The 12746-nt window shown below is 37.4% G+C and overlaps 1 protein-coding gene across 1 annotated transcript; it reads right to left on the reverse strand.

The window, feature by feature from the left end:
- Positions 1–483: 483 nt before the first annotated feature.
- On the reverse strand, positions 484–1255 carry LOC145099088 (uncharacterized). The gene is made up of 2 exons (XM_079036676.1): positions 1007–1255; positions 484–921 (listed from the first exon to the last, which is right to left on the reverse strand). Exons 1-2 carry the CDS (start codon positions 1253–1255, stop codon positions 484–486), a joined length of 687 nt encoding a protein of 228 aa, XP_078892802.1.
- Between the last annotated feature and the right edge of the window lie 11491 nt (positions 1256–12746).

Below are 12746 nucleotides of genomic sequence, written 5' to 3' on the forward strand. Positions count from 1 at the left end.
GCTCCTTAAGATTATTGACATGTATACCCAAATCTTTATTGAGAAATTCTAGGGGTATTTTGGTCTTTTAGAAAATAAGAATATTCTTTGATTTGTGATGAAGGAAAAAGATCATATTTAAGCTGGCACAAGGGGAGTATACAGCACGTGAATCTTTTTTAAGAAACTCTAGGGGAATTTTGCTCCTTAATTATCTATTAGTAATTTCTTTGAACAAAGCTTGATGACAGCCAGCAAGAAGCCGAAATGACTGACCTGATTATTTTATTTGACTGCCAAGAGAGCGTGTGTGTATATATATATATAGGGTCGGCCTTGAGGATTCAAATGCCCAGGATGAGCCGAATAAAAACAGCCCTTAGTCCTTAACGTGTGATAAATTAAATTATATAAACTAATATTTTTTTTAAAACGACGATAACCTTTATAGCAATAAACATATCAAAACCATAGTATTTAATAAATAATTGCATATCGTAGCAGTTAACCGATGATTCGTGAAGCTCTCCTACCATTCTTGATAGCAAATTGGTTGAGTAACTCTTCGTAGTCTATACTCTCTAAGATTTCGTTCTGGATAGATATCATCGCCAAGCCGCTAAGTCTTTCTTGGGACATTGTGGAGCATAAGTAAGATTTTAATAACTTTAATTTTGAAAAACTCCTTTCTGCAGATGCCACCGTTACTGGAATAGTCAAGAATATTCTATATGCAATGCTTGCATTTGGGAAATAATCAAGTTCTTTCAAAAACTTCAAAACATCTACAGGGTTGCTAAATTCATTGGTTTCCAATGTCTCAAATAATTTCAACTCCGTATAAACTTCCTCGGCATCAATATCCGATCTTTCTTCAAACTTGAGTGCTTTTTCATGATGATGACAAGGCGACTTAAGATCTATATCTTCAATTCCCCTCAACTTATGTGGAAATAAAAAAAACCAAATACTTTGTCATGCTCTTTCAATTGTTCAAATCTTGTCTCAAGAGAAGAAATAGCTTAACCAACAATGTATAAGAAATAGTTGACTCTGAAATTTTCTTCTGGTGTAAATGAAACTTCTTCATTGCTTGAACTCTCATCAAACCTTTTTTCCTTTCAAACAGACGCTTTTTTGGAAATATTGGATCAATACCCATTTCAATAACAATCTCCTTAGCTTCACCAATCACTTTTGAAAAACCAGTTTCTCTATAATCCTTGAAGTACTCAATCAATTTGTTTATTTCTGTAATAGCATTATCAAGATGCATATCCTTTGATTGTAAGCTTTTACTCACAATATTCACATGGTTTAGTACTTGATGCCATATAACAGTTGATACCAAAAATTCAAAGTCACCAAGTTCTTTTTCTGCTAATCAAGTTGCTTCACTTGCAATTGCAGCATCATTATCTTTTTCTCCAACTTGAAGTAAAGCTTCTCGTACATCAACAAGTTGCAGTTTAATAGCCTTTACACTCTCAACCCGACTTTCCCAACGAGTTTGACATAATGACTTAAGACTCCATGCTTTAACATTATCTTTCAGAATTTCCCACCTCTTGGTAGAATTTGCAAAGATTGTATAAATGCGTTGGATGAATCCAAAAAAATTATTTCCTTTAACACACTTGTTAGCCATATCACATAATGTTAGATTAAGAGAATGACAACCACAAGGAGTGTAAAATGCTCTAGGATTTATATCTAAAAATCTCTTTTGCACTCCTTGGTGTTTTCCTTTCATGTTTGCTCCATTATCATAGCCTTGACCACACATATCATCAATTTCAAGACCAAGATACTTTAACTCCTCAAGTGTAATATCAAATAGTCCTTTTCCGGAGGTATCATCAACATTCAAAAAACCTAAAAAGGACTCCTCGACAGTAATAGAATTATATGATAACTTTAAATACCTCACTATTATAGTGATATGTTCTTGGTGACTTGAATCAGGAGTACAATCAAGTATGATTGAGTAGTACTTTGCTTCCTTTATCTTCTTGATAAGTTCCTTTTTAATTTCTTGAGCTATCAAAAGTATTAGTTCGTTTTGGATTGTGTGCCCAAGATAATGCACATGAAGCTCGTCATTTGTGATGTGTCGCACATGCTCTTTGATAACCGGGTCAAAGTCTTCCAACATTTCAATGACACCCAAAAAATTTCCATTACCTGTTATACATTTTACATATTAGAAATGAAATCAGTCATAATAGTTAACAAAAAAGTATTTGTTGGAATTGAAAAAAAAATATACAATCTATAGTTACCTTTTAGATACAACTTTTCATTTGATCCACGGAATGCTAAATTATGTTTAGCAAGAAACTTCACTACTGCAATGATTCTCAAAAGGACTTGTAATTTCCAGTAGTCTCGTTCTTTCTTAAACTGCTCATATTGAAATTTATCAATTTCATTTAAGTTCAATCTTTTACGCTTATCAAACCACTTATTCCTATTTGTGAGATGATCTAAGGAAATTTCATGTCCTTTAACTCTACTGGTAACATGGTGCCAATCAGAATAACCTTCGTCGCCTAATTTACCTTTCGAAATCCCTTTTCTAAACACTTTACAACAAAAGCAAAATACCCGGTCGAGCTCTTTCGAATATACTAGCCATTCCCTATCATACTTCTCCAAATTTGATAAAGTTCTTGTATATAAAGCTGTAGAAAATCGTTTACCAGATTTATCGGACCATACATAATACTAGTATCTCTTTTAGGACCTTTTTCGACCAAAAGTTTAATCTCCTCATAATTAAGTTTATCCCACCTTCTTGGATCACATATATCAATAAGCTCTTTAACGGGCTCTTTCTCTTCTGTCTCTTCTACTTCTACTTCTACATGTTCTTGGTGTTCAATATCATCTTCAACATGCTCTTCAATAGGCTCTTTAACATGTTGTCTACGGATAAACTTATCTAGAGCACCGGCGTCGGCCTTTCTCTTTTCTTCATCTAGTTTTCTTTTTTTACGTTTTTGACTACCGGATGGTTGTTTAGACTTCATCACTACAAGTTCATTACTTTCAAGTTAGGAATTAAATATGATATTGTATAAATGTTTTATAATCCATCACTAAAGTTAATAAGGTAGTATCAATATAATGAGGAAATGTCATTACTTAAAAGTTAAAACAACATATTTGGTGTTTTATTAATTGAAGACCTTACTTTGATACAAACACAATTAATGATTATTAAAAGAAAAATGGATTGGTCAAAGTTGGGGTTTGATTGTCTCTAACTCTCTATGATCAATGAGATTACTTACTTTATGTAATTTGGGGAAGGCTTATTCTAAGTTGGGGTTACATCCACTTGCGATTCTGAGTTCACGGTTACAAATTTACAATCAAAGAAAGAAGTTTTTTTAATCAAATTAGGAGTTCACGATTACAATCAATTAATCAAATGTGATAACTGCTAAATGAAATTGCGATTTCTAGTTTAAGAGTTTTCTACCTTATGAGTTATGAATAATCAATTACCTTGAATGGTTATTGATTGATGAACAGTCAATGCTTCTGGACTGCTGTCTACTGCGAATTGGTAACCTCCGATGCCTTTATTGAGTAAATAGTAATGTTTTCTTTTTGTTCACTGAAGCCTCTACGTGTGGACTAAGGAAAGTAATTATCAAGGTTTTTAATTTGGGCTGCTGCAATTGAATATACTAAAAAAACAATTTTTTTGGGCCCCTTAAAAAACAAGGCCCTGTGCAATGGCCCTTCTTGCCCCCCCCCCTACCATCGGCCCTATATATATGGTTTTTATTAATGAATTCTAGTTATGTGTAGGTCTCCAACCAATATTCCAATCGTCGTGATTATAGAGAAATCTGTTCTGAGTGAATATACAAAATGCAGGATGATATTTTTGACTCAGTGTTTTGCAATATGTCAACAAAAAAACTCTCAAGTGAATTACACGTTATCTTTTTATTAGCAATTTTGATAGATGTCAATAATTTGCATAATATCCCAAATTACTTTATCTTTAAATGCATGGTTATATTACAATGCACTTTATTTCTTGTGATTATATAGGTCTCTATGGAAGCTGCAAAGAGATGTCTTCTTGGTCACTGTAATATTATGAGGGACGTATTTGGGTCTGCAAATTTATTGAAAAAAAATTGGGACATAACTGAAATCATTTCCCTGTGTTCATTAATTGAAAAAAATATAGATTATCCGAAAATAAAAAAAGAATCTATTTTTGTAAATTTGATATTATAAACTTTTTGCTATATAATTTGATAACCGACCGTTTACAACATCTTTTTTTTTTTGTCAATTTCATGGTTCAACAAATTACCACTTTTCCATACAACATGATCTTAGATTTTCATGTACCTGACCCACAAAACATCAACAAAAAAATTGACTCGTGCAACACACGAGCCTCTTTATTGGTTCACATTATTATAGTCCAAATCTGAAATGCTCACTTGCCATTTAATGACCATTTTTGTAAATCGGTAATAGTTGTGTGATTTACCTATATCTCTAGGTCATTAGTAATTATCATAATGTTTGCAACATTAGGTTTGTAGGAGTGGTGTAGAGTTCACCGAGCTCCATTTCATCTAAACCCTTGGCCCATCTTTGCCGATGAGAGAGAAATGATAGCTACATGTCAAGCACAACACAAAAACTCGACATGTTGAGCATTAGAGGCAGTGTTTGCGGAGCCACATCAACATATCGTGCCCACATGCCGAACCCACTCCGTTTAGCTTTATGAATCGCTTTATTTTTCACATCACAAGACGTTACCCTATGTTTCATTTACATCGTTCAACAATCTAATTGGTACTATATTTCTTGAGTTCTCTAGTATATTCATAGATAGAATCAAGACAACTTTCATACCAACTATAACCATTTGTTTCCCTTCTCGTACAAGTTTTGATCTATGGAGTTATACAAGGATTGTGACGCCAAGAATAGAGAATAGATATGCATAACATCAAATCAAATTAGAACAATTACACTATAGTACATTATATAGGGCATGTTCGGCAAAACTATCTAGTAGTGAGTAGCTTGTAGCGGGTAGCGTTTTGTTAAACGCTACATGAATTAACATTTGGATTTGATGTAAGTCCCTAATTTGTCTGTGTATCAATCAGATCCGTTTGATGGTGCGGAATCCCAATCAAACGGATGATGCCAGATCACAATAAGAAGAGAAGGAGAAGAAGAATATTAAGAATCTGGATTGTATTGATGATATGAATGAAATTCCTTACAATAGATTCTCTCACACAATATGCTCTCTCTTCCTCTCTCTCTTGCCGTACAATCTCTAGGGTTCATCAATGTTTTCCTCACACCCTCACCCCTATATATATACACACAGGAAACATGGGCCATAAACAGGGTTTACGGCCGTAAACCTGTTTACGGCTGTAAACACCTCCTTGGCCATAAACTTGACCGTAAACACATAAGATATTACATAAAAATACAATTTCCTAGAAAAGCAAAGTATAAACCATATTTTTGAACCAACAATGTCCCCCTTGGTTTATAGCTTTCTTTTCTTTTCTTAAATGACCCAACAAGCTCCCCCTAAAAAGTAGCTGGCTTTCTTGATAATCTTCATTGGGAACTTGGCTTCAGCATTAATCTTCATTGAATGACTTCATCTTGAGAGGTTAGGCTTTTCTTCAGAATTTGGCTTTGAACGCACGTCGGGTGAGGAGGCTTGATGTACTGATTCTTGAAAGATAGCGCTTTCAGCTTGAGAATCTTCAGAGAGAACAAATCTTATGGATCACTTCAGTAGGTTTAAGATAGCAGTAGACTGATTGAGGATGCTTTAATGTAATCTATCACATATTCTTCAATTTCAGCTTCACCTTGCTTCTGGGGTTGAAAGATTGAATGTTGGAAGAATAATCTTCATTTCTTGCTCCTTCGAATGAAAATTCTTTGAATGCTCACGGACGAGGCTTTGGCTCAGAAATATTCAACACAAACTCTATGAGTTTCATCTATACCTGAAATCACTTTTCAAGACAAAACTAAACTAAAAGAAAACTTAGCACACAAAACAAAAACAAAAATATTTTTGGATTTTTCATATTTTCTAAAAAAGAAATAAAACAGAAATAACACTAATTCTCCCCTAATATTTAAATTAGAAGAACGCTATGAATAAACTTAACAAAAACAAAAATAATAGCTAACTTTAAGACTGATTTGGGATCAAAGTTGTTGGACAGTCTTATTCTACTTGTCGGTACCCTTATCTTCACATCTTCGTCTGATCGATCGCCAGTATTGTGGTCCACTTAAACATGAAAAATTTGTGACAGTTTTAGACAGTTTACCAATGACATGACATATGCATATACCTAATTGTAATTTTATCATCATGATTGGCCCTAATTCTTAAATAAATTTTTCTTAAGACCATTTAACTGACTACAACCAGGGATATTGTTGTCCACCTAAATCAAGCAGCGAGATCTACAGACAATCTGTATGTGTTCAATTTTAAGTGTACTAGAACGTGTTTCCCGCTTCCTGATATGCCCCAGCCATCAAGAACTTCCGGAGTACTCTTTACACCGGGTGAGCAGACAATCATTCAGAGAGAGGACAGATTCAGATTGCTACTATTTATTGTTTCAGAGGGGTTGAGAAGTAGAAGGTTGTATATGATGTGTATCAGGTCGGATTAGAAGTCACGCAAAGGAGACAGCATATGGCTAACAGATGAGAGGAATTTCATATATATAGCCTGCAGAGAAATAGAGTTGCATATGTTGTGTACCAGGTCGGATTGGAAGTCACGCAAAGGAGAAAACATATGACTAATAGACAGAAAGAAAGAAAATGATATTCTACAGACCTAATTTATTGGAATTTACCAGTCGCCCCATCCAACCGGAATTAAGGACAGAATCCGCACATCGAGGAAAAGTGAATCCATAGTTCTAGATATGGGTTATTTAATGTGACCGGTAGATTCCCATGTATATCTCCCTAATCAACCTATCCGAGCGTCGTGACATCAGGTTAAACGGATCTAACTATATCAAAGTTTGTCAAGTCCTTAAATTCATTTGGTTCAACTTTCCCTAGTTAAGTCCATTTAAAAATTTTCGTGCCTACCAGCACATCGAGCACAGAGCGTAGATGATTCAACTTAGGTACGTTACGCCGATTCAGATTGCCCGTTATCACTTGTAGATTTCATTTCCCATCACAATACCTACAAACGAAACTGTCAGCAATAATTTTTATTTTCTGGATTTTTTATTGTTTTTGGATTTTTTTTAATATTTCTCCCCCTAAATTTGTGCATGGGTGAGAGTAAAAATAAAATTAAATCACAATGCGCAAATTTAATCTATCCTAAAAACAAGAGACCAAAAGGAAATAAAATAAAAAAAAATAAAAGAAAATTAAAAATAATAAGAATAAAAATTAAAAAAATTGAGAAAAAAAAAAAAAAAAAAAAAAAAAAAAAAAAAAAAACTTAATCCTCAAAACGTATCATTTTCAGAAATCCGACAATCACATCAAAGCAAGCTTTGTTAAATGGCTTTGTGAATAAGTCTGCCACATTATTATCAGTGTGGACCTGTTCTAGCTGGATTAGTGATCGTTCATAACAGTCTCTAATAAAATGTATTTTAATGTCGATGTGCTTGGTTTTAGAGTGTTGGACTGGGTTTTTGGCAATTTGAATGGCAGCTTTGTTATCACAATATGTTGAGAGAAAAACTTGGAGACACACTTGAACAAACGTTAGAACAAGTAGGTTGCGGAATAGTTAATCTCTAAGGATCTAAAAGCTCAACAATAATAAAGTTAGATAGTTAGATAGTTATATAGTTAGTTGCAGAAAGTAAAGGAAGATAAATGACAAAAGTTATATCAAGAATACACTTAAACTGATTCATAATGAAGAATGCAATCACTCCAAGTTAGTAAGCGAGATCAAGTTTAGTGATTAAGTCTAGAAGACTTGCTCCGAAGAGAGGTTATGTTCTAGTAGCAGTTTGAGTGTGAAGAGTAATAAGATTGATAACAGATGAAGATAAGAAAGATGAGAAATCTTGTGTATTGAGAAGTTAAGAGTTTTCACACTCACATATATCACAAGTACATAATACATAAGAAAGAGTCTCTATTTATAGAGTGTAGAAAGGAACAACTCTATGAGCAGTCGTGCAAGACATGTTGGACAATAGAGTGAATTACATAAAAGGAAATTACTAAGACTGCGGATAGAAAAGACTCGAATACTCCGGATGCTGATATGGTTGCTGATGGAGAATGGTTGCGGTCTCAGTTGTAGAGATTGACTCCGGTGCTGAATTGGTTGCGAGTACTGAACTGTTGCGGTAGATAAGTTCAAAAGGGTCACTTTTATGTTTCAACAATTTCCCCCTAAGTGACCTTTTTAACTTTGGTTCAGTTATCAAGTTTGAGAAACTTGATCAAAATCCACCAAAATTTTCTAACATTTTCCAGCTAAAAGATTCTTCTGGAGATCTCGAACTTGACTTCAGCAGTAGTGTGCTTTGATCTTTCTACTGCGGTCTTGCATATGTCAAGTTGCTTCTTGGGCAGGCGATGCATGGCATTCATCGGAATGAAATATTTGACATTGTCTGTCTTCCGTTTGAATATGATGCCAAGATCTAGGAAGTTGGTTGCACCTAGAGATCTTTCTTCAAAACCTTCTGTAAGCATTGACACTAGTTCAAGTGGTGGAAGGTCAAATTTCTTGAGGATGGTGGGGTAGATGTCCGCATCAATCTTCGCAAAGTCACAGACAGTTTCCTTGAGGAAGGATTTGGCTTTGTCGAGAGCTATCTGCATCTTAGGATGTTTCTCTGCCTTGTTCTGAAAAACTCTGGCAATGAGAAATACTTCTTCAGGGTTCATGCAGGGGAAGTCTGCCTGGGTGCGGATGTAATCATGCTCTCTTCTGGTCAGAGTGAATTGAGCAAAGTCTGCTTTCATAAACTTCCGCATTCTCTCCATATGAGTTCGGATAGCTTGGCTGCTTTCCAGTCATGTTTCCTCTGGGCAGTAGCAGGAGAAGCTGTAGAGCTTTCTGAGGACATATGTTCCTCAAGATTCTTTAGGTGGGGAGGCGTCAGAGGACGGTTTAGGTTATTTTTTGGTGATGAGTGGGGAGATGGAATATTTTGAGATGGTGGAGGAGAAGGCTGCGGAGTGGGAATCTTATTTGGGGTGATTGGAGGGCTCTGACGGATGGATGTATTCGATTGATCACCTTCTTTATCACTTCCCCCTCTTGAGGAATGCAACCCTGGTGCTTCCTCAAGCCATTGTTTCAGTCCATCAACTTTGGCACAAACCTCAACAAAGTGTGCTTTCATTGATTCAACCAGTTGGGAGTTGTTTGGAGCAGCAGCGGTGAATAGCAGCTTGTGAATATCCTTTGTGAGCTGAAGTATCTCTGGGCCATGAAAGTTTGATGTGAGGGATTTTTGCATGCGGGCAATTGTTGCATGGAGGACAGAAATCGTGGACTCATAGGCAGTATGAGTTTCCTCTATTGCCTTTTGGGACTGGGCAGCTTAATCCGCAATGGCTGTTTGTAAGCCTTGTTTGATTGTGGTTACCTAAGTGATGAGGCGTTTCACTGCGGCCATGAAATCTTGATGGTCGGCCCTGCGGTTGGTGTCGAGAGATCGAATCCCAATCTCGACTTTGAGAGAGATGCACTCAGCGGCCATACGCTCTCTCGTTTCGAGTCGTTCGATGCGCTCAATTAGGGATTACGGACCTGGGAGATCTTCTGGCGGAGGTTGGGTAGGCTTAACCACAGCCAAAATTTGATCAACTTTGGCTTGAAGGTTGAGGAATTCTTTGCGAGTGACCGCATCTTTCTTCTTTTTCTTCTTCTTTTCTTTAGGCTTGGAAGTGGAGTGCTGAGACCCGTTGGATTCTTCTTCTTCCTCGAACATCATAAGGCCATCATCAGAGGGATTCAGTTTGTTGACCTCTTGGATGTCTTCATTGTCAAAGCCGAAGGTTGGGGCCAAGTTGAGTTCAATAGTTGGCTCTTCGTCTTGAGATGGATTGACTGCGGTAGGTGGAACAGGAGTTGAAGTAGGAGGAACATTAGATGTACCTGCGGCTGCGGTTGAGGCTTGGGCTTTTAGCACAGTTTCAGTCATCTGGTCCATCCAGGTCTGAACCTTAAGAATTGTTGCAGCAGTATGGGCGTTGCTGATGACATTTGCCCAGTATCTGGCTACTGACAGAATTTCTTGTTCCTTCTGCATTTGTTGTTTGACCTGCTGCTCCTTGCGGGCTTGGAACGCCTTTTTGAAAGCAGCATACTTCTTGCTTTCAGCATCAGTGGTTGGTTGATACCGACTCCAAGAGTCATTCGAGTCTTCATCGTCAATTCCTTGTCGCACCAAGGTGTCCCTTGGGTTCACGGATCCTTGCACATTAGTGCTCACCATGCCTAAACCACCTGATACAGATGCAAGTAGAGTAGGATTTCCTGGGCTTCCTTGGTCTCCTTGACCCGTGGTCAAGTTTGGCCTCGGCCCAGTTCTGGCATGGGCGAAAGAGATGCCCTGCGGATGGAGTGGTGTTTGTAGTGTTTGGGATACTTGCAAGAGGATGGAGTCTAACTCCTCAAAAGAAAAAATGTGCAGCCGGGAAGCCCTGGAGACTTTAGGGCAATTACCAATTTTATCTACTTGAGATACAACTGGGGGGTTGTCTCCACGTTCAGAAGAAGACGATGATGAAACAATCTCACAAGATGAGGTTGAGTGGTATTCGATAGTGGTATTGAATGGATGTGCGGCCATCCCAAGGACTACCAGAGCCTGTGGAGAGGCTTCAGTATCAGTCCGGTCACGCATATGGCTAGTGGTTTCGGTTGTCTTTCTTTTCTTGAGGATAGAAATAGGTTGTCTATCTTCCTCAGAGTCACTACTTGATACAGTGGTGGTTTTGGTTTTGCGTTTCTTGGAGGGTGCGGTTTGTTTTCGGGCTTTCTTTTTGGGTGTTGTAACCTTTTTAGAAGCTACTGTCTTTCTCCATTGAGAAAGGTTAGAGAGTGTAGTGGCAGAGGGGTTTGCGGTACCCTCAGGAAGAATAGTTGAAGAAGGAAGAGGTAGGGTAGAAGGGTATGGGAGAATACCCTCTGTGGCCTCAATATGATCTGAGACATCAGCAGTCTCAAGACCAAGCAGTGAAAGAATGTGTGAGGGGAGTCTGCGGATAGGTCCAAAAATAGTTTGATCAGAGGACGGAGTATACCTTTTGAGATCCTTAGTGACAAAGAAATTGATGTCACTTCCCATGTTGAGACCAGCATCCGCATGCAGATCAGAAATACACAAAGACCAAAAGCGAGCAAAATTGAGCTCAGTTGGGTTTTCCTTAGGTTGTTCTTTGGGAATGTACTGGAGGAAATCATCCCAAAGAATTTGACTGTAGTTGACATCATGGCCGGTGAAGATGCTCCATACAAGTTCCAGGAGCTTGAGTCCCATGTTGTCGATGCCTCCGGTTCTACCAGACAGACAGCGGATGACGAAGTGGCATACAAACTGCCAAACTGCAGGCAGCTGATTTTTCTTAAACTCACCGATCCCTCGGATAGGTTTCTGGTAACCCATTTGGTAGAGTGTGGTAGTGATATCGGATAAGGATGGAGTGAAAATTTTTATGGAGGGATGCATTAACAGGTTAATGGAGGTTAAGAATTTTTCTTTGTTCAAGATGACCAAGGAATCGTTGACGAGGTTCATATGCACTTCTTGGGGGTTTTCTATTGGTCTGTATGCAGACAGAGCACGTTTAAAAAGTGTAGAAATGGGAACAACATTGGTGAATGCGTCGAAAGGGTCAAATAGGATGTGGTTCTTGAGATGCTTGATCATCAGTTTTGTTGGAGCATTGTAAGAAGGATGATCGTCAGACACAACCCTGAAGTTGCTTGAAGCGATTGTTGGTGATGTGGAACCGGTTTGATTCATCGAACTTGAAGCCTTGGATTGCTTCTTGGATGCACCAGATTTCGCCATTGAGAGTTATGAGATTGAAGTTCTTGAAAGCTTTTGTGAGTTCTTGGAGAGTTGAGAGAATAATCGATAATCAGAGAGCGTAAACGATTATAGAGAAAAAGAAGGGTTTATAAAGGGGGTAAAAAGATTTCAACCCTAGGTAAAAAAATAAAATGAGGTAAGAAGTTGAATGGGGTTTTTGGGGGAATCAATGATTCTGGGATTGAATCTCAACCACTCAAATATGAAACGGGTTTTGAAGAGATTTGAGAGATCTTAAAAGGAGGTTTTGCATTTAATGGTGGAGTGGACGCATGGTAATGCATCAGGTAATCATGGGTTGATGAGAGAGAATGTTGAAACTGATTGGATGTGTTTGGGAGAGGAAAGGACAAGTTGAAAAAGGATTGATTTGGGTATCATTCTTTTTGGCATCATCCCTAAAATAGGTCTGATACGGGGTTTATTAAGAAAGGTAGATTGACAGTTTCTAAAGGGAATGTTTGTATTTTTATTTAATGAAGGATCATTAAATAGCACACAAGGATTCAAGAGGTAATGAATCGGTTGGAATTTATTTGAGGTGGTTGCAGATGAATTCATCAATGCCGTTGAGAAACTCTATCGCGGATAATAAACAAAATCAGAGAATCTATGAGACAAACACTTGTACGAAAATTAGAAATAAAGGAACATTAAGTTCCATGAGAG

The sequence above is a fragment of the Lactuca serriola genome, chromosome 4, assembly GCF_051521515.1.
Source record: "Lactuca serriola cultivar US96UC23 chromosome 4, Lser_US96UC23_V15, whole genome shotgun sequence".
Lineage (NCBI taxonomy): Eukaryota > Viridiplantae > Streptophyta > Magnoliopsida > Asterales > Asteraceae > Lactuca > Lactuca serriola.